Source organism: Drosophila novamexicana, unplaced genomic scaffold (assembly GCF_003285875.2).
Source record: "Drosophila novamexicana strain 15010-1031.04,08,12 unplaced genomic scaffold, DnovRS2.1 tig00001361-arrow-arrow-pilon, whole genome shotgun sequence".
In the NCBI taxonomy this organism is placed as follows: Eukaryota; Metazoa; Arthropoda; class Insecta; order Diptera; family Drosophilidae; genus Drosophila; species Drosophila novamexicana.
This window is the reverse complement of record NW_020824852.1, coordinates 146,830-171,577: the sequence shown is the minus strand read 5'-3', so window position 1 is coordinate 171,577 and position 24,748 is coordinate 146,830. Positions and strand designations below refer to the sequence as shown.

At 42.2% G+C, this 24,748-nt stretch overlaps 1 protein-coding gene across 2 annotated transcripts in view; it reads left to right on the top strand.

Moving 5' to 3' along the window:
- LOC115767308 (LIM/homeobox protein Lhx1) overlaps positions 1-23,037 on the top strand; it is a 61,283-nt gene extending 38,246 nt beyond the window's left edge. For both annotated transcript variants that reach the window (XM_030711546.1, XM_030711547.1), the window contains 4 exons: positions 7,903-8,093; positions 8,446-8,664; positions 21,058-21,319; positions 22,204-23,037. In XM_030711546.1, the coding sequence (XP_030567406.1) occupies positions 7,903-8,093; positions 8,446-8,664; positions 21,058-21,319; positions 22,204-22,550 (1,019 nt within the window). In that variant the 3' untranslated portion in view covers positions 22,551-23,037. The remainder of the gene's footprint in view (positions 1-7,902; positions 8,094-8,445; positions 8,665-21,057; positions 21,320-22,203) is intronic.
- Positions 23,038-24,748: the final 1,711 nt, after the last annotated feature.

The window sequence follows — 24,748 nt, the reverse complement described above, 5'->3', positions numbered from 1 at the left end:
GTCCTGGGCCAGAGACAAACCAATTTTTTTTTTTGGTTAGCGATTGTCCTTTTACGCTATTTGAAATAAGAAATCACATTTCTTTCAAATTATTTTCTGTTTCATTTTTGATTATGCTTTTCCGATGTTTAATTTTGTTTGCTTATCAAATAAAGACTTGGCTTAAGGTTCTTTATAAAAGAGCCAGAGCTATTAAATGTGTTATATAGGGTCTAAGGCTGCACTTACTTAGCCGGACAAGCGCCTGATTATGCTAGGGCCTTTTCCAAAACGCAAGGAACTAATAACAGTCAGGAATATATAGGTAAGCGACGTAGTTGAAGCATTGTTATTACATTAAAAATACCAAACCAATCGCAATATGTCCACGATGGTAGCCCACGCCGCAATGAAGCTTTCCAAGTAATGCCCAGTAGTTGTTTCTTCGTAATTCCCGGTAAGCATTTTACCAAAAAATAAAACGATTACCCAAAATGTCAGACGGCAGCGTCTCTTGGTCGTCTGTTGGCATTTAGTGCCAGTTGAGCGACAATTGGCGGACGTCACGTCAAGGTCAGCCTTCGGCTGGGGTCATCGAGTGTCCGGTGCAGAGTGACAGCTACCACCACTCAACCACCCAAATACCCCGCTACTTCGCCAGCTAGCAGTTTTTTCTCTTGCACTTCCATTTACTGCTGCGTTAACTGTTCCAATTGCATGTGTCTTGTGCCATGTCTTGTCTATCGTTCTTAGCACTTGTGTCAATTGTGTTAGTTTGGACTTATTTTCGATGTGTCTTGCGTGCAACATTTAAAATTTATAGACAAATACTCGAGCTGCTGCCCATCCCTTGTCCCACAGCCCAGCCACTTGGCATGCCCAGTGAAGTGTAAAGTGTGGCATGCACGCACACTAGCCCAAACCCAAGCCTGAATGCCCCCCACACCCAGGGGCAGCCCCCTGTAGTGTTAGTTGTGCAACCCTCTGGGCAAATGAAGTTGCTCTCACTACCCCCCAACCCGCCCAAACAGCGCCCACCTCAGCTCATTTTCGTTGGCATTTTCATGTTTCCCTTTTTGCTGGTTGCTTTGCGCGCTTTTCATGCTTTGATGCGGCGTCACAAATTGTTGTGGTATTTGTTATTGTTGCTGCTGCTGCTGCTGCACCCTCGCAAATAGTCAACAACAGGAGCAACACAAATTCGTTTGTTTAATTCATTGGGCATTTGCCGTTTGCCGCTTGCCGCTTGCCGTTTGCCGTTGCCGTCGCCGTTGCCTTGGCTTTAACTTTGGCTGTTGGCCGCCGTATCTGTCGGCAGCATTTCCTTGGCCCGTCAAACAAATTCCGCTCCAAGTGTCAAACACAGTTTTCAGTTTTTGGTTCTTCAGTTTTCAGTCTTTTACTTTGACTTTTGCGATGTGCCTGCCTCAGCGGAGGGCCGGTATGGGCTGGAAGGGGCGGTTGGGCGGCCAAACAATCGCAAAACTTGACGCTGCACTTTGCACACAATTCTCCAACAACAGCAACAAAAGCAAGAACAACAACAACACGGAGCAGCAGGCGTTGAAGCATAAATTGCATGACAAATAAACTGGCAGCTCCTCTGTTTCTCAAAACCTACCCCATCCCTTCCCCCTTTGCCACACACTCCAATGACAATGAAAGTGGCAACAACAAAGCCCAGTGAAATTTGTTGGCCAAGATGCGTGGCTGCTGCAGCTGCTGTTGCTTGCCGCTTGCAGATTTGTTCAGCTCCCTCTTGGCATACATTAAGTGTATTCAAAAGAAGCTACACCCTCACACACACACCCACACACTCACACATCGACACACACGCAGACAAGAAAACAAACACATGATTTGTCAGAGAGAATACTCACATTTTGGCCAGGTCGACACTTCCAACTAATTGGCAAGTCCCTTTAGAGAATTTGCAGGCTTTGTGTATGCGACAGCTTAAAATATAGTTGACCCAGAGAGTTTTTAAGGTATTTTTCTGAAAACTTTCGTTCGATACATGCTCTTGCTTCTTAGCCGGCAAATAAACCAAAATATTGCCAAATTTTCTTCGATAGATTCATTCTGCCTCCTTGAATTGGGACTCAATGTAAATAATGTGTATTAAATATTTATAGATATATTTATATATATAAATTCATGGCTATTCGTAGATATTTATGGATATTTATATAAACTAATGGCCACATAGATATTTCCCCACACCTTCGACAAGTAAACCGGAATATTTTAATTGATGTCAAATCAAAATTGTTTGGATTTCAAAAATGTCACAGTTCTGTTAGAATTTTATACCTTCGGCTGGTTAAAACACGTTTGAATATTCATATAAAAATTTCTTGCTATATTTGAAGCTCAATACATTTTATTTAATAAACAACAAATAAATTATTTATGCTAAAGTGAAAACCATTATACATACTGCTAAATCGAGCATATTTTAATATGTTATGTTCATGCGGCTGGATTTTAGCTAATGTTGAGTTCTTTACGTTTTATCCGAACTGAGTTCGATTACACAATCCCCCTTCCCATCCCCTCAATACGCCACAAACATGCGTAACTCCAAGCCAAAATGCTTTGAAGCGTTTCGGTAACAGACAGCAGCAAGAACAACAAGAAGCAGAAAAGAAAAAAATAAGTGAAAGAGCAAGAAGAAGTCTGAACCCAAAGTACACATATCACATCTCATATGGGGAGTCAGGCATGCGGATTAGAGCCGCCGCACTAAGCCGAGCGACAGCGGACAAGAGTTCGAGGTACAAGGAACTGCGAACTGAGAACTGGGAGCTGCAAGCTGGAGGAACGAGGAGCGAGAAGCGAGGAGCGATATGCTGGCAAAGGTAACAACGTCAACGGCCGTCAATGAGGTTGGCAAAAGTAAATCCCATGCCCAAAGATGTTCCAGCAGCGGATTGGAGTCAGGCTGAGGCGCACTCAAGTTCAAGTTGGAGCTGTTGCAGAACCAGGTGCGCTGCCACCAAGTGTTGCAGTGTGCCCAGCTCTGTGTATGCGTGTGTGTCAATTCAATTCAAATCAGCAACGCACTGACAGGAATTAACCTAATTTTACAGCCAACAAACTTGGACCGCAGCCGCACTGCGCCGCCTCTCTCCATGCCTTGCATGAATGAAGATGATGACGACGACGACGACGACGACGACGACGACGACGACGACGACGACGGCGACGGCGATGACGATGACGACGACGACTCACGGATACTTTCAGTATGCGCTCATGTAAAAAATCCAGCGATCTGTTCCACGTCCATGCCGCATTTTTCATGCCGCGTACGTTGTGTGCACTTAATAGTTACCCATAAACACGCTTTCCCGTCGCAAACCCCCATCCCGGTTTCAGTTTCAGTCCCAGCTGAGCCAACGCAATTCATCGACTCGATACTGCCGCTGCCGCTGCTGCTGCTGGTGGGGAGCATCACCGTTTCGTCCCCCTAAAAGAGAGTCGTTGAGGGTTGTCGGCAGAGTCGATTTTTCTGCATCGTGAACCACATGATGCAAAACTAATTCGAAATTAATGTGTGTGCGCTTTGTCTATGCCCTTTTGCTGCCTGGGGAGGGGGTCGCTGGGGGCTTTGGCTGTGTTCCCCTGCTGCTGAGGGTGGGTTCGACCACCCACCCCACGCCCAGCCCACTTGTGCACTTGTCACACACAAATCGGTATTATTCACGTAGGTGACAGTCCTGACCAACAATTGAGCTATAACCATGATGTGTATTCGAATTCTTGAACTGACCAAAAAATATCTTGAGAAAAGTTAATACTTGACAATTTTATATTTCTATAAATCCATTCAGTGACACTTTTTGCTTGTTCTTATAGATACGAAATATTTGTAAGGCCTTCTATCTTTTTCTATATATGTGTTTTGCAAGCATGACCTTATTTTTGGGGATCTTAATAACTTACTTGATTATTATATGTATATGGTTCACTTTTGTCTTCAGCGTTATTTATTTTTTATTTGAGGGTGAGGGTTCGTTTTATAAAGAGAGATCAATTTGAGTCCGGTTCAGTCGAAAACTTATTTTTAAACTCTCGAAATTTCGCGCTTAATTTCTCATCCGTTATTCCAAACTTTGCCTGATAAATTTGATTTATAATCTAGTAATATTTTAACATATTCAACTTATTTCTATATAGAGCAGAGGTCTGTAGGAGTATATCAGCAGACAAGTTTACCGGCAAAGTTATCATAACAGTCGAGTTAAGAGTATCTAAAAATAAATACCGAGCGTTTGTCAAGCATTTGCCTAGGGGTTGGGAACGGGCTATTCGGAATGAGAGTTTGGCAATGAAATGGGTTTTCGGTTTCTCGTTGAGGGATGTGGAGAGGGGTGAGGAAGGGGGGGGGGGGTGGCTGCTGACAACGGCGCGACTGTTGCAAGATGCGTTGCCAAACATCGCACTTGACTGTGCAAACAAGCAAGTGGGCGTTCAATTGGGGGCATGGCCGGGCAACATGCGTCACTGTTTATTTATTTGCTTGTCCCCGCGTTCCCAATGTCTGCCCTTTTGTCTGTTTGTATGTTTGCTAGGCTGTCACTCAAACGGATGGGCTGAAGGCTCAAGGATGCTGTCGTAGCCGCCGCTGCACTTGTGCGACTTCCTCGAGGACGCCGCTGGCTGCTGTTTGCCTTGGCTAAACAGAGGCGTTAACGAGAGCAGGGCCATGAGGGCGGAGGGGCGGATGGGGCGCCTGTAACGGGTGGAGGGGGGGTCATGGATGCGACACACAAAACGCGAAATAAGAAAAAAAAATGTATATATATAAATATATACATATTCCTAAGCGAAAAATGAGTGTTTGAACTTTTATGGCTGTCGGGCAGGCGATGCCAGACGTTGTCAGGGGGTGGCAGCACTGAGGGTTGCTCTCAATGGCATAATTGCTATTGCTACAACAACAATTACAAACAACAGCAGCAGCCAACGTTGCTGCAAAGGTTTTTGTGGCAATCAAATGAAGTGTTCCTGAATGGTTTTCAAAGTTAATTTGAGTGATGCTTGAAGCAAGTTGTTGTTGTTGCTGTTGTTGTTGCTGGTATTGACAACCCTCCTCGTGCTGCACACAACTCCCCGCTGCCCCCTTCTCAGTCCAACCGCCGTCTTCAATCGCCCATCGGTCGCGTGTTTATTAACATGTGTTAACAACAACTTAAAGCGCCCATATGGAACGCTATGGAACGCCTGGGCATGCTTGTATGGACCCGGGCTCTATGCCATATTGGGTGGTTCCGCTTGTAGTCCAAGGGTTTCCCTTTGGCTCCCGATTCCTTTGTCAACTGGCGACATGTAAGCGATGCTGGTAAACACTTCAAGTTTCCGTTTCGCTTCATTTTTGCTGTAGCCGTTTGGTGGTTGGGTGGTTGGGTAGTTGGGCGGTTTAGCTTAGGTGGTTTAGCTGGTTGGCTGGTGCTGCGGGTCAATTGAGAAAGATTATAAAGAAACGCTTGATCTGAAAAGCAACTACAAAGCAAGCTTCCTGCTACTTGAAGGGTGCGCACCTGACGCAACTTGAAGCCACGATTCAATTGGAAGCTTGCGCCTGAAAATATAAAACAATGTGGGAAATTTTACAGTGAAAAAGGGGTGGCAACCACTTGAAACTATGATAAGATTGAAAACTTTTCGTAAAAAGATAAGAGTCGTAAGTGCTGTAGCTTTTAAACAGCTACTGCTTGGAGACTTAAATTACCGAGGGTAAATGAGGATTTCCTTAGTTAAGTGGGTTAGTCTCTCCAACAAGCCGAGCTTGTGATAGCAATCAGTTTAAGGATGTTGATGGTAATTTATCGCAGCTGAGCTTTTCTTTTTTGAATTGCATTTTAGATCTCAAGATGCCCGCCTGTCTGAATAGAAAGTAAGGGCCTTAAGCGGAAACTAAGGTGGTTATTCCCATATCGACAAAGCTCAGAGTTCGCTTTGGGCACAGAGCTACTTTCTGGAGACTTGAGCTAATATTTGACTCAAACTTCAAATTTGATCATTTTTCATTAGAAACTCCAATGACTTGTATATGAAAGTATGGCCATACCTAGATTATATTTGACTGAAAATCTTCCAAGAGCTTCAGCTCTGTTGCTGCCGAACTAGTTGCTCTTAAGCACCTTAGGGGAATAATAACCTTCCCTAATAAGCATCAAGTGAGAGTGGTAGTCCATTTTTGTATAGACGTAGATCTTCTTAGAGTTTCTGCCTCTACCTAGTCTGCCTTTGTCAGTCGTATCTTCTTTCCAAACTTCGCGCCTAACGCCTAACGCCTAAGCAGCCGTCAGCTCGTGCACATTTCATAGAGTTTTGGCATTTCCGACTGCAGCTACGCAGCAATTTTCGCAATTTTTGCAATTTTTTCCGCTGTCTGAAGCGCTCAGCAGTTCTATCAACTGATTGCAATTAACCTTCAGTCGCTCGCATTCATACTCGTTGGCGCATTTCGTGTTTGAGTCCAGGCGAGCTCTCTTCCTGCTCGTCACTTGCGATTTGGCAAGCTACGATACGCAGCTGCATTATGGTCATCATCTGGGCTGGGATTTGCATATGCTGATGCAAGAGACAGCGACTCGTAATGCGTTAAGCTCCAGAGCTCTGGCAAATGACTATGGCTCGACTTCCCGCCCGGCCTTCCTTAGCCAGCTGACTGTCTGACAGGTGGATGACTCGCCTGGGACTTTGACTTTAACTGCGACTGGTGCTGGAACAGAGGCTAATGACTCTGAGTCAGGCGCCAAATTCGAGGCATATTGCGACAAGCAGCACAAATCAAAGCCACAGCCGTAGCCACAGCCACAGCCAACCCCCTTTTCGAGTGTGGTCTAAAGGGGGCGGCTGCTTGTTGTGCCGCATCTGCTGCGGATTAGATTATGCATAATAAAGTGTAATTTATTTTTCGGCAAGTCTCGAATGCTGCCAACTGGCTGAGAGGCCAAAAAAAAAATAAAGCAAGGAGAAGCAGTAGAATGAAAAACAAGAAAGACTTGCAACGCACCCAAGGGAAACCCACGAGCGGCAACCCTTAGTCAGGTGGATGCGTTGTCTGCAAACTGTCCCCAGAGGCGCAAGCACAGATTTGCAAGAGGGGGGGGGGGGGGGGGGGGGGGCGCAAGGGATGGGGGACAACGGATGGCAGACGGCGGACGGCAGGCGGTTAGAAGACAATCGAATCGAGCCATTTGAGTGACACGTTTCAACGCTCTTCCAATGGCCATGGACGACTCTTTGGCCTCGTGCGGCGCTTATCTAGAGCGCTGCAGGATGACGAGATGATGTGAATGGGAACGTGAATGGGAATGTGAATGGGAATGTGAATGTGAACGTGAACGTGAACGTGCCAGGAGAGAACGACGCGTGTCAGCATTTTATATGGCATACAGCTCTGCGATAAGAGCTGCGTACCAGGCATACCAGAGTCGGGCTCAGTTAGCCGTCGGGCCATTGGGAAAGGGCCTTAATCAACTTATTTGGGCATCAGCGGAGCGGCAAACACCAGAGCGCTACGGAACTGCATTTGACACGTGACTCAAGGCTAGAGTGGCGGGGTTCGATTTGCTTGTGGGCGGGGTTTTTGGGGTCGGTGGCTGGGGGTTGGAGGTTGGGCTACTTAGTGCATGAAATGGCGACACGTGACCAAAACGAACGTTCGGGGCGTCGTTTTTGGCTTAGCCCAGCACAAATATTATTTATTGCAATTGTATTTTAAGTGGCTCTCGGCTTTTGGGTCTTTGCATACGTATTGTTGAGCAATTTGTTAGAGATTTCGTTAGCAATTCGTCGTTGAGCTGCTTCCATTTGCATTCTACAACATAAGCATAAGTATCTATATAAATGTATATACTAACTATATGGCGGTGAAGAGAAACTAATAATCTTTCATCTCTCGCACAGATTCATTAATGGGCTCGGCGAGCGAAGACGAAGACGACGATGATCCGCCACATTTGCGTGGACCGGCGCTGGGATTGGGCGTGCTTGGACCGAATGGGCCAGACTCAGCGGGTGGACCGCTGGGCACCTCGGATATATCAGTACAAAGCATGAGCACCGATAGTAAAAATACGCATGACGATTCTGATCAGGTAAGTTTGCTCGATAAACACCGACTGAGCGGAGATGTGGCGAGAGGGAAGTCAAGTGTGTGTGTGTGCGTGTGTGTGTGTGAGTGTGGAGTAGAGTGGAGTGGAATGGAGTCGGTGAAGTGGATTGGCTTGCATCATTAACAGGTTTCCGTTTCGATCCAATACATGTGCATGTATACAAAGTAATGAATGGAATTGAATGGCGTGGAGTGGGAAAGCGGGCCGCACTTTGTAGACCCGACGTCAGCCCCTTTTGATTAATGATTGGCAAATGATTATGAGCTGCTCACTCCATATACACAATATATATATCTCCATATATGTTTATATATATCTTTCTTTATCTACGCAGGGCTCCTTGGATGGTGATCCCGATGGACGCGGCGATTCTCAGGCGGAGAACAAAAGTCCCGACGATGCCAACGGCTCAAAGCGACGCGGACCCCGCACCACCATCAAGGCCAAACAGCTGGAGGTACTGAAAACGGCATTCAATCAGACACCGAAACCGACACGCCATATTAGGGAGCAACTGGCCAAGGAAACGGGACTGCCTATGCGCGTGATACAGGTGAGTTTTTCCACTCCAATGTTCCATGGTGCTCTACAAGGCCCCCATCGCGACGAACATACTTGAACATACCGGCTACACACTATAACCAAAGTGTGCTCAGGCGTAACCAGCAACTGGACTGCCGACATTCGAACAACCTAACAACCTGACAGCTGCAGTTCGTAAACAGTTTGCCCTACCCGAAAGGAATAGTCCTATTCCTGTTCCTATATAGAGGGAGCGGTTAGAAAGAAACTAAACATAAAATGAGTTTAGTTGGCTGATAAAAAGGCATTCGAAAGAAACTTAAAATAATGTGGGTATTAGTTAGTTAGTTTGCTGGCAGAGAAGTTTTGGAGAGATAAGATCTATTAGTCTAGGCTGAAATAATCAATTAATGAAAACACATCTGAAACTAACAACCTTCTGTTTGCTCGGCTTATGAGCCTGTTTTCCCACATTCATCAGCCCAGTCATTATTTCAAACCCTGGCTTTTTATATTTTTTCAAAACTTTATCGAAACAATTCGATTTTATATGTCCTGTTGTGCAGGAAATATTGAGAGCAAGATATTTTTTTTTATACGCATTGCGGGCTAAGTTTGATTTCTACATAAAAAATATATGTATTTTAAACTAAATCATTTTCAAAGAAAATATAGTATTTTATGGGTTTCGTTTGTGTGGCTTTTACCTAAGATTGAAAGTTAAAAGTAAACTGGAAATCCGGACTTGAACCAGGTTTAAGTTTTATATGGCACAGTTCTGAAAATAGTTATAATATTATTATCCTTCCACTGGAAAAACAATTATTCAAATCCAGTCATAATATTGGCAGCTTAATTATATCAACTAGCTAAAGTTATTGTGGCTCGTGGAATAAATTAAATTTGCAGAATTTTTGCGATTTTTCCGAAAAGAAATATGTAAGAACTGAACGTTTCTGAAGATCAGGTTTCGTTCTTGATAGAATTAACATATTATATAATACTAACAGATAAATTTATTATATCATCTCAGGAGATATAATATCAATCCGAACCCATGTTTTCAAATAGATCTCCACTCTCTACTTTTAGAGTTACATGAGGTTCATGTGAGCTTTTGCTTACGCTAAATGTAAACGTTGAATTTTTGCGCTTTAACGATTCCATTTTTGTGGCTGTCGACATTGTCTTCAGACCCACAGACGAAGAGTTTTGCAACGTCTTTGGGCTTGAGCTTGGGCATAGGGTTCGAGCTGGCCCTCAAAGTGACCAACAACTGACTTTGGTTTTGGTTTTGGTTTGACTTGGTTAGTTTTGCCCTGTTCCTGTCTGCGTTTCATCAGCATAAAAAACGCATAAATTAAGCGCGTTTCGAGTGCAAATGTTTAAACTAAAGCAAAGTCGCGGCTCTTGAGCCAGTTTTTGTTGTTGTTGCTTTTTTAACTTTTTTAAAACCAAATCATAAAAAATAGTCGGCCGCGATATTTCAACGTCGTGGTTGCCGCCTTGCAACGCTTCATTGCGCTGCTCTCTCGCATTCTTTGCTGTGGTTTTACGAACAACAGCAACAACAACAACCACAATGGAAAAATGCCAGTAAAAAACAACAAACCAAATACAATAAAAATAAAATTAATGCCGGCCCCGCAAAAGCTTCTAAGGCGGGGGCGCGCATAAAACCGGAAGTTCATTTCGCCGACCCCACTGCAAAAAATAAATGCTGGAAAAAAGAACACAGAACTCCCAAAAGCAACTAATACCTACACATGCATACTCTATATACTTGGGTATAGGCATTTGTGTAAATTTAAATAAGAAATTCTTTGACAAGAGAAAATGCCCTACGAAAGCGCTTAGATTTTTACGAGCTTTCCCCTTGTTGCAATGAGAAGCGCTGAGAGCGGCACTGCGTCTAACAGTCATGTAAAGGCAAATGCTAGCTAACATGCGATGCAACTGTTGCTAATTAACATGCAACACCTAGGAAAATTATGGGAAGCTCACATGAAAATGCTAAAAAAGCAAAAACAGGCGTACCGATTAACCAAAGTTCTCGGATGAGCCATTGTCATATGCAGCTTAAGGCTTTATAAATTGCCAACTAACATGTTGAAATGTTCAAGCACTTAACAAAATAGATGAACGAGTCTTAGATAGCGTGTCTAGAGCTTAGCAAAATGGCCGACAGCATAATATAAACATAATCCATAAATAATGTTGATTAACAAAAATTAATAATTAAAGTTTAAGCATAATTTCCTGTGATTACATCCAATACATGGATGACATTGAAGACAACAAATTAGTATATCATACGATAATTATCAAAGACAATGCGAAAACAAAAGACGCACAAAAGACTTAAAGACGTGCAGAGCAAGTAAGGATGCTGGTTCAAATTCCAGTTTAGATGTAAACTTAAATCTTCTTACGCAACGCAATTGACTAAGCTCTCATCCAACACATGATATATTAAAGAAGACATTATGGTATGATATTTACAAAGCGAGAACAAACGAAAGATGCTGGTTCAAATTCCAGTATGGAATCAAGATGTACGTTTTTTTTGTGCTTCTGTTGAGTCAAACTAAATCTTCCTATCCAACAAAATGGAGTTAGCTCCCATCCAACACATGATAAATTCAACCTAAAATTATGGTATGATAATTATCAAATACAATATAAGAAAATGAAGAAGAAGAGCAGCGAGAACGAGTCAGAACTATAATTTCTCAACTGTTGCATAACGATGAAAGCATCAAGCAGTTGCAATCGATACCCTTCAGGCCGCTGTCAGGATCAATGTGAAGACATGATGGCGCATCTGTTGGGATCTGTCAAGGATATCCGCAGCATATGCCGGCTGGGCCCAGTGAGTGCAACAACATCATTAGCGCCGTGGCAACATTGTGATATGCACCTTGCTTTCGATTTTCAACAGGTTTGACTTACAAATTTTCAATGCCGCGCCCCCCACACGCACACGCACACACGCAGGCACGCACACTCAGCCAGAACTCCTACACAGATGTTTAACGAGCCCAATTCTGAGTGTTTTCCCACAAGAACAGAAAGAAAAACGAAGAAAAGCGAAACATTTAACGGGGATTACGCATGCGCAGCCGTTGCATATGGGGCACATGGGCAACATGACGGTCAGCGGACTGCGGGGCATGCAAGGGCATGCCGCCTTTGATGTGTCATTGGTTACAGTTAAAGGATATTTAGGCGGCGTGTCGCGTCTTTTTTAGTTGAGTCTTTAAATGCGACAAGTGTGACACAATCAACACCTCTTTATGGGCAACAGTTGTTGTTGTTGTTGTTGTTGTCACATCGGTTGTTGTTGTTGTTGTTGTTGCTGCTGTTGCCGTTGCCCTCTTCAATTCTAAACGAAAGTGACAAATGCCAACAAGTTGAAGAGGAGGCGATGCTGCTGACGATGTCGCTGACGTTGACTTAATCGCCTTGCTTGGAGCAGCTTACACACACACATACACACACACACACACACACGCACACACACGCACAACACACACACACACACACACAACACACACATACAATACACACATACAGCTGTGCGCTGTCAACTTTTGCATCTTCATTAATGTTGCATTTTTTGTTGTTGTTATTTTTTGGTATTGTGTTTTTTATGTTTCTTTTTTTGTTGTTTTCTCTCACTTTTTGCGCGGTTTTAAAACTTTGCGCCCGTGACAAGCGGCTGACAGCTGAAGCACTTGTTATTGTTGCTGCTGCTGTTGCTGTTGCTGTTGTTGCAATCAACAATATCCAATAACAAGTTGTCAGTCAGTCAGTTGCAACTACCAGGAAAATAAGCAAGCAGCAGTTGCCATCTGCCTAGCACGCCCTCAACTCAGCTGCAGATACAGATACAATAATGTGAGATACAAATGTGAGATACAGCTGAATGTGTACGCACTGGCGACAGAGTGCGACCCCTTTGTGTAACTTGATCTGTGGCTGTGGCATCAAAGAGTTGCCACACTTGCCACAAAAGTTGAGAATTTGGTTGTCAGCTTTTGTGCTATGCGCACATCTAACAAAAATGTCAACGCCAAGCGATCGAGCTGAACTGAGGCCAACTCCAAAAGGCAAATACCGATTTCTAGGCCAGCGGCGTGCTGTGACTTTTATAATAAATTTAACAACAGCAACAAAAGCAGCAGCAGCAGCAACAGCAACAGCAACGGCAACGGCAACAGCAGACAGAAGCAGCGTGACACAAAAACTTCTTTAGAACTTTGCCGACAGCGCGCAGCGGGGTTGCTCCGCCACGCCCCCGCTGACCCCAACCCACCCCCTTTTAAAAAGGGCATATTTAACAGCAAACTTTTATTATGGGAGGCGGGGGTGCGACATCAATCGGTGGGGACGGACAAAAATTTTGCATAGCTCGAGGCGCTGCTGCGATTGGCAGGCTGAACTTTGACATGTCAGGTGAGCTGGGGCTCCAGCTGGAGACCAAGACGCAAATGGTGGCGAGAGAGAGAGAGAGAGAGAGAGAGGGAGAGAAATCAGAGGCAATGGCCAAAAACAGCAGCAGCCGCAAAAGCCGCAAGACAAATAAATCATTGGCATGTTTTCAACATTAAAGCCAAATGGCTATCACAATATAATCATGCCCAAAACAATGCTCATAACAATGGCCAATAACAATAACAGCCACAACAACAACAAGAACAACAACAACATCAGCAGCGGAGAAAAAAGTTTTTGATTTCATTTTATAGGCCGACAATTTGTTAAGCGCCTTCAATCGACTTTAAGCCAAAGCAAAGCTATAAACGCATATGTATATTATAGAGCATTTATATAGGGTGCTTCAGATCAAATACTTTGACTTCCAGTTGCCAAAATGTAAGACTCCCATTGGCATTATACGTTTAACAGTTGGTTTTACGACAAGTTTATATGACAATATCGTGCTCAAAGTAAACGCCTTTTAATGAACTCGTCCGATTGCGGCGCTGTTCAAAACGAGCTGCAAATTGACAATAGGTCTAATTTGACATGAGGCTTTTTATTGTCTGCTAAAAAGCTTATGCTTTGGCATAGTTTATGTCTTGGCGCAAGAGAATTTTATGTATAGAATATTTAATGCATTTATATTTTTAAATTATAACTTTTTTGCTGTACTTATCGTCGTTGCCTTTTTTTAAATAACAAAGAAAGTCTGCTTTAGTGTTGTAAAGCTGTTAGGGATTTGGCAAACCGACAAAAGTGTGCCCATATTTACAAAATTTACATTTGTCGAAGAGATATAAGCTTCAGACCTGAGCTGAACCCTTAGCATTTGTTGGGAAACACTTTTTAAGCAGCCCAGTTTTTTCCCACTGGCTCTTAAATAAGCCTACTCGTAAATAATATACACATGTAAGCTCCAAATAGTTACTATCGCAAAAGTCACGACTTTGTCATTTCCTTTGGTTATCAAATCAACCTGTTGCAGTGAAAAATTCAGCTAAAGATTGAGCGGGCTCACAAGCTGGCCCAAACGGATCACCCATTAGGCATTGGCCTTTTAAGCTGAACTCTTGCCGCCGCGCTCTAGCTTTATGGGCAAAGCTCGTGTGACTTTCAGCGGTTTTCGGTTCGGTTTCGGTTTTGGGATTTTACATTTTTGTAGCTTTTGTTTTAATGCGTGCGCTCCATTTACGCCAACGTTAAACGTCAGCTCCGGCGGCGACGGCGGCTTCGGCGGCGGCGTCAAATAAACTAAGCTTTGAAAAATTATAAACAAATAAAACGGGGCAGCCGATTGGCGGGGCGGGGCGGCCTACCAGCGGGACGGCGGAAGGCAAATCACACGGACGACCGCCGTTTCGGTCGAGCCGGGTAGCCCAGTTAATGTGGCGTGCGTTCGGCTGGCGCCATTCGGCGACGACGATCACCAGATACAGATACAGATACAGATACAGTCCGGTGCGCGCCCAGATACACAGATGCGGATGTGAGAGAGACGGACGCAGTCGCCGCAAGACATTTGTCAAGTGTCTCCCGGCCAAGTGTCTCCGGCTCGGACCACTCGCATGCAGAGGCGTTTATTTGTCAACATACGAATTTCGAGCGCATTTCAAGTTGATTTACATTTTGTTTTATCGCAGCGGCGATTTATAATAATTTTTGTTGGCTTTTTATTTTTTATTTATTTTATTTGACTATGGTTTATGTGTGTTTTTTGTCGGTCTCTTTTTTTTTTGGCTTTTTTTTTTCTGTTGTCAACACGATTTGCATTTTGGGCCACGGAAGTTGACAAACTTTTCTTCTCTCTGTCAAAAAGAACTTGTGTTTTCTTTTTGCTTGAGGGAAGTTGATGGCGTGTAGGTCGTTGGGGGAAACAGTGGGGGGTTAGGGGCTCTCTTAAAGTGGCGTTAAAATTGCTGCACTAATTAGTCAAAGATTCGGTGAACGACGCGTTTATTAATTGAGCGGAAATTGTTTGATTGCATTTGCCGTTTTATGGCTTCAAAAGCAAAAACAACAGCCGAAAAAAAACGGTCAAACAACTGTTGATCAAGGCTAATTATGTTATCTGTGAGCGGCGGTAACCGCAAGAGCTCAGTTTTGACTATTTGAAAGCAACAATTAGACTCGTTGCGGCCAAAACAAACTACAACAACAACAACAACAGCAACAAATCCCATTGAAAAGAGGCACAAAAGCGGCTAATTTAACGCATTTACCCATGGAACAAGATGTGAAGAGCTTGCCGCTCAAAACAAAACCTGGACTTTCGTATGGGCTATGTATGGGCCATGCGAATGGAGTTGAAATTGGAGGGGGAGTCGCAGTTGGAGATGGAGATGGAGGCTGTAGCTGAGGCGGCGCCTGCGCAAAACATGACATGGCAATACGCACACAGTTGAATTATTTGTTATAGGGGAGCGAATCTTGAAATTATAATTTCAACAACTCATCAGCTTGCCATTAATTCTCGTAGGGAAGTCGCTGTGAGGCGCCGGCTACCAGCAAATAGAAAAAGAAAATAAAATATAACTGAAATTCACATTGAAATCGAAACCAACATTGAGACCAATTCATCGAGGGCCAAGGCGCACAAAAAATTGCCTTGTCACGCGGCTCAAGGAGCCATGTTAGCCCTTCAGCGACTGCGACTGCGACAGCGACTGCGGCTTGAGCTGACTGATGAGCGGCAGCAACACCTACTAAACTATGGGAAAAACAACAACAGCTACCAAAGGGCCCAGAGGCCAATGAGAAGACCGAGACAGCAGCAGCAGCAGCAGAAACTGCAGCGGCAGCCAAAGTTAATTATCTGTTAACTCTTACTCAGAGCCAGTTCACGCCTTGCCAGTTGTATCTATGTATCTTGTAGATACAAGTATATATAAGCAGACAGCAGCTGTAGTTGGTAGTCGTTGGTTTCTGTTTTTGGGTAGCTGGTAGCCGATTCATCAGTGCTCAATATACAGCGATGGGGGCGTGACAGGCGTTTCAATAAATGCCCCGTCACGGCCCCTCAGCAAGCTATGCGGCCAACTTTCAAGTGAGCCCAACAATCACCCAAATAAAAACGAGCTAATGAAACACACAAGTGCACAGTTCTACACAGAAACTTAGGGTGCCACTAAATAAAATATCATTGGGATTAAATCAATGTAGCTGAAGCAACATAGCAGCAAATTGATGAGCTATCTATAACATATTAGCAGCATATATATCAGAAGAAAATTCCTTTGCATATCTGCATTAACCAACTCTCGCCTGGCTGCGATATTATTAATTTCTATAGCGCAAAAGGAAATACGAGAACCACATTCGGACCAAATAAAGCACGCAAAAATTGCTGCATCATAGCAAAGTAATTTAAGGATCAAGCAAAAAATGACTGAGAGCTTGGGGCAGCGGCAACAAGGGGTTAATGCTGATGAGCATCTTAATCTTAATGCCGAATGTTGAATGTGGAATGCCGAATGCCGAATGCCAAATGCTCATATATCGCATTGCAAATGGAGCCACAAGCAAATCATGTCAATCAGCGCGCCAATACGTGACACACATTTGCAACATGCTCCATGCCGCATGCCGCATGCCCCAAATGTGCTGATGATTAGGAGCGCGAGATGGCGAGGTAAAGGAACTGAGCTGAAACTGAAACCGAACCCGAAACTGAAGCTGAAACCCAATACTCAATCGGGTCACAATGAAGCAACTTTGACTTTTGACTGGCGGTTCCACAAATTATATGTTAAGCTCTTTAATGGGCCCACAAAAACCGTGGTAAGCGCGGGGGTAAACGCTCGCCCAAAACGGGGCGAATGGGGCGAACCCGAGCCCCACCCGCGCCGAGGAGCTGCCGTTTAACATAATTTGCTATAATTTTCAACACAACGCCGAGCCGAAGAGCTGCCAAGTGGCAGCCGCCAGCCGCCAGCCACCAGGGCCACCTTAACCACATACAGACATCCCCTACCGCTCCAGATATACCCTCACTTACCCCTCTTTGGACCGTTCAGCGAGTCAAAAGCGCAATAATCATTTTGTTATGTTTCGCTTGGCGAATCGAGGGAATCGCAGGCTTGAGGGGAGCGTATCGGGGTTCTGGGTTCTGGGCCTGATTGCTACCACGGCCATTATGTTACGTTGTTTGCCCTTTTATGTCAGGGCCTAACCTATAATTTAACTAAATGTTCAAATGTTTTGCGAGCAGTGCCGCACCGGCCCCGCCCCACCATGTGCCGCCTGCGCCACAAACAGCAAAATTTGTTGAAAGCTACACGAAATTGAAAACAAATTTCTCATCTCTTGTTGCGCCTCGTTCCCGATGTTGGTCTCAAGTGCGGAAATAAAATATTATAAGCGCTGCCTAAATTACACCATCAGCCAACAATTTGGCTGGCAACGCATTATATCATATTATATCATAACATATCGGAACATAACATAACTCAAGCTCTTCTGAGGCGCAAGTCCACAGTCAGGATAAACAACCAGAACTAAAATTAAAACTCGCAATTTAAAATTGGGCGCAAAAAAAGGGAAATATTTAAGAATGAAAAATTGGACGCAATTGAAACAGCTTAAAATTATCCAAAGAGAGCTCTTTAAAGCTGAGCTAGTCTGCTAAAAGTTTTGATAACTTTTTGTTGATAAAATAGATCTAAAAAGTTGTTAAATGGTCAAGCATAGTGCGTATGCGTATAGCTTTTCCCTAAAGTCTTCAAAGCATATATGAATTGCTACATAAATTGTCTTTACTTTTGGTATATTCTATCTAATATTTTGTGGACAGTTTTCAAAATATTCCGATAGGTTTCCAACATCTTTACTGTGAAAAAGCAAGTGTTTCTATGCCGCATGCTATTCAATTTCCATGCGAGTACAAAAGCGTATAAACACATTTGCTGGCACTGTACATAATGGATTTCTGGCCAACAGACTGTGCTGAACGTATTACAAACTTGCCGCAGTTAACCGCACTCAACGCACCTGCAGCTCTCCGAGCTCCCCCGGCAGCCAGAATCCCGGGCTCCAGCTAGTTTCCTCTGTGCTGCACGCCCACATCCAATTGCCATTTTTTTTTTCTTTTTTTGCTTGCACCCATTTTCTTTGGCATTTGTTGCTGTTTTTCTTTGTCAAGAAAACAATACAACAGCGCAAAAGTGAAAAAAAAATATATCAACGGAAAATACTGAAACTTCAGCTGAATAGCAAAAAATGAAAAACAAGAAAACCCACCGCAACAACAACAAACAACAAATACAACAACAACTGAACTTGCTGCAACAATGCTGGGAAAACAAATGGCAAATAACAAACTATTGTAAATGCATTTTTTAGAGAAGTTGTTGCTCTCGTTTTTTGCCCGGCTTCCCCCTTTTATTTTGTATTTCGCTCGATTTTTTCCTCTTTGATATTTTCTTCTTTGCTTTTCGCTGTTTTGTTGTTGCGCATATGAAAATGAAAAATTGTGTGACCGCAGGGGCCAAAAGGGGCAAATTGCAATAAAATAAATAAAATATAAAAAAAACAAACACACACTTTTGCATGCATGTGTATATGCATGTGTGCGTGTGTGTGTATGTGTGTGTGTGTGTGTATGTGCGCGTGTGAGCGTGTGTTAGCCATGGGCAATAGCTAGCACAAGGGCAGGGGCTGCGGCTATGTGGTTTTATTTATTATGTTGCGGGTTACAAGTAATTGAAATGTGGCGACAGCTAACCAGAATTATAGAAACGGAACTAGTTACTATTCATCGAGCTCTTCTCCTCTTAAGCAGAACTAGTGTAACTGAACTAGCTTGTGTACGCAATACATAAGTAATCGAACCAGTTCTTGTTCATCATACTCTTCTTTTCGTACGTAAAAATAAAGCAATTGAACTAGTTTCTGTTCACTCATCTTCACTTCTCCTCAGCAGAACTAAAGTAGCTGAACTAGTTCCTGTTTACCTACCTCTTCTGCTCCTCAGCAGAACTAACGTAGCTCTCACCTGCCTCTCCTTCTCACCTAAATAATCCTATCTTTAGCGGGACTAAATAAGCTAAATTAGCTAAAAATTTTCAAGCTTTACTTTCTAGCAGAACTTTAACAACTGGAACTAGTTCCCACAACCAGTTCCAGTTGATTTGATCCTTTTACTTTTTTACTCCTCAGTAGAACTTTAATAACTGGCTTAGTTTCTGTTTACCAATTATAGTTATTTTTATCTTTAGATCTACTTCTGATTAGAACTTAAGTTACTGGAACTAGTTCCTATAACCAGTTCCAGTTTATTCGACTCTTCTCCTTAACATTACTTTTATAGCTGAATTAGTTCCTGTTCACGCTATTCTTATCTTTAGCAGGACTCAAGTAACTGAACTAGTTCAAACTCATCTCTCAGCTCTCAGCTCTCTATTATTCTAAGGATAGTCTCTAGGATAGTCTTAGAGTCTTTCTCTCTCCTGCTCTCTAACATACAATTTCATAACTACTTCATAACTTTTTCACTAATTGATTTAGCTCTAAGCTTGCCAATTCTTTTCAACCAAGAACGTTGGGTGCGCTTACGTAGGCAACGTAAACGGCTTACGTAATGCTCACTCAAACCCAATTTCAGATTCAAATTGGTGGGGTCGCTGTCAAAAGTCACACGCTTGGCCAACTGCTCGACACGGACTCAGACTTAATGTCAAAAGCTGGCCTGAGCTTTTGGCCAAGTTGGGTGTAACCTCCATGCACAGCATGTTACTTCCTTTTGTGTGCATCCTGTGCGCCGCCAGCAACGCTCCGAGTGGTACTCAATTCTCGAATCTGAGTTCTCACAGCCTGAAGGCTTTTTCTAGCGAAATATTCGCTCTGCCACAAAATGTCAGTTTCTTTAGTGTTGTGTTCGGGGCTGGGCAGGGTAGGGCAGGGCAGGGCAGAGCAGGGCAGGGCACCCCAACTCATATGCATGTCTATGCTGCGGTTAGTAGGATTCGCCGGTTGGCCGAATGGAGTTCATAAAAATGCGCAGAAATTCAAATGAACTGCAGACGGCGACGACGACGGCGCTCATCATTAAAATTCACGCTTAAATTGCCTCTAAGAACGGCAGAAAAGACAAGGGGCAGGGTGAACGGGAACGGGAGCGGGAACAGCTGCTGATGAGGCTGCCGCTGCTTCTGGCATAGCCCAGGCCCACAGACGTTCACGAAATCTAAGCCAAATTCATTGGAAACTATTTGCCAAAAACAGACAGAAAGGACACAAACTACAGCAAAAGTGAAAAAGGAAGAAAAACAACAACAAAACCAAACACATAAATCACATAATTTCATTGAGAAAACTTTGCCAAAACGAAAAGCAAAAACAAACCAAAAAAAAAAAGCAGTTCAAGTCCAAGTTGAAAACAGTTTCGTTGACCGCCAGCAAAAGATCATTAAAAAACGCGTCCAAGATATGAATATTAAAATGCCAAAAAAACAAAAATAAAAAAAAAAACAACTGCAAAAATATTCAAAAGATGAACCAAAAACCAAACAAAACGAAAAAAAAGGCGACAAAGCGCGGCCCGGACGAAAAGCCAAAAAGGTGCCACTAAAAATTTTGAAATATGTTTTTATTTTATTACTCTGCATGCTGTGCACGGTGCTTCTGGAGCACCCGAAACGATGCAGAACCTCGTAAAATGTTTTACCCGGTTCCATATACACGATCCGCGCTCCGCTGCCGTTCCCCAAGCCGGGGCCGGGGCTAATTTTGCAACGGCCGCCCGGTGTGGTGGCGGTAGCTTCAATGCAACAACTAGGGAGAGGGAGAGAGGGAGGGAGACTGAGACTGAGATTGCGACTGACATACAAGACATACAGCCCATATACATATGCATATATATACATATGTTTATATATATATATATAAATATCTATCTATATATATATAGAACATCTACTAAACGTTCGCCTCCAACCATCCTTAGGTCTGGTTCCAGAACAAACGCTCCAAGGAGCGTCGCATGAAGCAAATCACCAGCATGGGCCGTCCGCCGTTCTTTGGCGGCGCGCGCAAGATGCGCGGCTTTCCCATGAATCTCTCGCCGGGCGGGCTAGACGATGGACCCGGCTTTCCCTACTTTGCTGCAGATGCTAAATTCGAGTTCGGCTACGGTGGGCCCTTCCATCCGCACGATGGCCCCTTCTTTCCCGGCCATCCCGGCGGACCGATGCCCTTCAATGCGCCAGGTAAATATACACAAATATAGTACATATTGAAAAACAATTTCCAATTAAAACACCTTGAGCAAGTATTTGTTCCTTAAGATTGCACTTGATAGCCTGAAACAGTAAATTATACAAGATATTACTTTTAACAAAGCATTTACCAGGCATATTTAGAGCTACATTTATACAAATATCTTGCATAGAAGAACTACCTGTAGGTACTCCGGACCGTTTCTTAGATAAATGTTAATTGTTTTCAATTTAGTTCTTTTATCGGCACATTTCTAAACCAATTGAAATTGATTTAAGCAAACTAATCTTTATTATTTTCAAAATTAAAAAATATTTTCTACAAGATAAAAATTGGGAATACAAAATAATAAAATAATAGAACAGTTAACTTCAAAAATAATACATATTCAAGAATTTTAAATAGAATAACTTTTATGGAAATATATATAGCTCAATATACAAAAAATAGAATCCCAGTATTTTAAATAAGACCCAGGTAATTAATGCCTTAACAACTTTCAAGTTTCAAAAATAAATCTCACCATTAGAAATGCAGCATAATCTTCTTCGACTTTACTTGCATATCTTATTTATCTGAACCTAGAGCTAATCTAGTTCCGTTCCTGTTCATGACTTAGATCTAAAATATCAATTATAGATGATGTCGATAAGGCTGCCAGAATCTATATTTGGAATAAGATAATTAACTAATCTGAGCTATTTTCGATCTTCAGGCAACTATTCCACTCCACAAAATATATTAGCTAAGATATATCCAAGTGCTCGATTTGTCCTCACAACTATTAAAAACTGAATCAAACTAACTCTCTCTCTCTCTCTCTCTCTCTCTCTCTCTTTCGCTCTCGCTCCCGCTCTCTTGCCTCGATTGACAGGTGGACCAATGGATCACAGCGGCCCCATACCAATGGTCAATGAGTTTGGCCTGACGCCCGAGTCAACATTTCTGAGTCAGGCGGGCGCACCGCCAATGCAGCTGCAAACGGCTGTGGGGCCGCCGCCGCCGCCGCCACCAAATGCCGCTGAGCACTTGCTGCAACAGGCGGCCGCGCAGCAGCAGCAGCAACAGCAGCAGCAGCAGGCGGCACAAAATGCGCAACAAGCAAGCCAAACGCAGCAGCAGCAACAACAAAATGGCCCGCGCACCGCATCTCCCGAGTTCATGAGCTCGGCGAACTTCAGCGAACCACAGAATATGCAAAATGAAGGTCTCGTTTGGTAATATACAAAACAGTTGGCAACGCGCCTGCTTTTTCTTAAGACCTACACGCAGCGGCAGCAGCAGCAGCAACAACAACACGAGCAGGAGTAGCAGCAGCAGCCAAAACAACAACAATAACAGCAGCAGCAACAACAACAACATAAACAGCAGCGGCAGTGACAAAGCTTCGTCGCTGCCGTCGCGTCAGCGTCGTCGTCGTCGTCGTTGTCTTCGCTGCCGCCGCCCACTGCGCGCACACTGTTGCCATCTCGCTTTGACACACCAGCGAGCCGCAAGCAGCACGCGTCGTTTTAGAGCGAGACAGCTGCCGAATTGTGCGCTCGCTCGCTCGCAATTCAAATGAGGAGAAATTTCGTCGTTGGCTGGCCCTGCCTCGCACCCCCGCCGCTACGCCACCTACAAACCAAAATGCGCTGCCTTTGGCCAAAAAACAGCTGCTCAGCTTGGTTTTGTTGTTTTTATTATTATTCTGTTTATTGTTTTAGTCTCTTTTTTTTATGACTGCGCCAAAATATTTGTAAATTATTTTTAAAAATTCATAGCAAAAAAAAAGAACATCAATCTCTAAATGTACATTAAAATGGGCGCTGCACATAAAAAGCTAAATATATATTTATACATACATATACATACACATATATATAAATAAATATATGTACATGTTTTTTTTTTTTTGTTTTTAAATCTAACTAATGAAAATTAAGAAGAAAGAAAACAGTGTATAACTAAAAAAAAAATTACATAAACTAAACGTCTTGTCTGTAATAAACAATTTATGTGTACGTGTGTAAAAAAAAAAAAAAAAAAAAAAAACAAATTGATAAAAACGAAACACAAAAACGTAGCCTAAAAATCGTGTTAGCAAGCAACAAAAACTAAAAAAAAAAAACAAATGGTAAACACAATATTATTTTTTTTGTATATTAGCACATTTTTTTATAATTCGAAAAACCAATTTGTTTGCCTAATCAATTTTTTTTTATTAAACTTTTTTTTTATTATATAAATATATAAATAAACATATTTTATAATCGTTGTCTAACAACATAAACGTAACTAGGCATGTACTTGTGTAGTTTTTTAGCTGCTAAGTTTATATATATATACATATATATATATATAAAATATATAAAAAATATATAATGAAAGGCGCATGCTATATAATGTAAAGCTATATACAACAGCACACATAGCAGACTATTTTTTTTTTTTTTTGTGGTCCTAGCTATTAAGCAACATAATTTATTCTAAAAAAAATCTATGAATAATAAACAAAACGAAATATTTAAAAATGCTAACTAAATGTAATATCAAAATGTAAAACTAGCAAAAAAAGTATATATATATATATTAAAACGAAAATAAAAAGTAAAAAGTAAAGGCACCAGCAAGAACAGCTATAAAACAAATTTAAATTTCTATATATCTCTAACAAAAACAAATATATATATATATATATATATATATATAACAGCTATATATATATATATGTATGGAAAGCATAAACGGTGTAACAGCTAACGATATGAGTTTTCAATTGATATTATTATGGATTGGCCCCGGGAACTGAAGCTGCGACTGTGGCCGCATCACCCTATTACTCTTATTATTATTATAATTATTATTATTATTGTAAAAAGTATTTAGTGTTAGCTTAATGCGTAAGTTTATTAATTGATGATGCAAACACAACAGCAACAACAACAAGAACATCAGTAACAGCAACAACAACCGCTGGAGGAAGCATAAGGACATCCATATATTTATCATGCGAAATCTTTTAGATGATAAATCGTGGAGCAAAGCAAATCAATAATAAATAAACAAAAATTGTTAACAAAACACAAGGCAAAAAGAAAGAAAACGTAAAAACAAAAACACAAAAACGACAAACGATAAAAGGAAATCTTTGATGAGAAAAAAATATAAAAATAAAAAATTATATAAAAATATGTGCCGTGTGTTTCATAAATAAATATTGCATTTTCTAGTCATTTCAGCTACTTTACGGATAAAGTGTAAAAAATGTTCTTTGGCAAGTTAAAGATAAAGACTTCCAATTATTTTACTTCTTATTTATATACTATAAGGTAACATTTAATAATTCAGCAATTCGCATCTTTTAGATAGTTTTGTATAGTTTATATCTATTAGTATCTAATTGTTACGTTTAGTTAGCACAAAACTCATTTGGATGA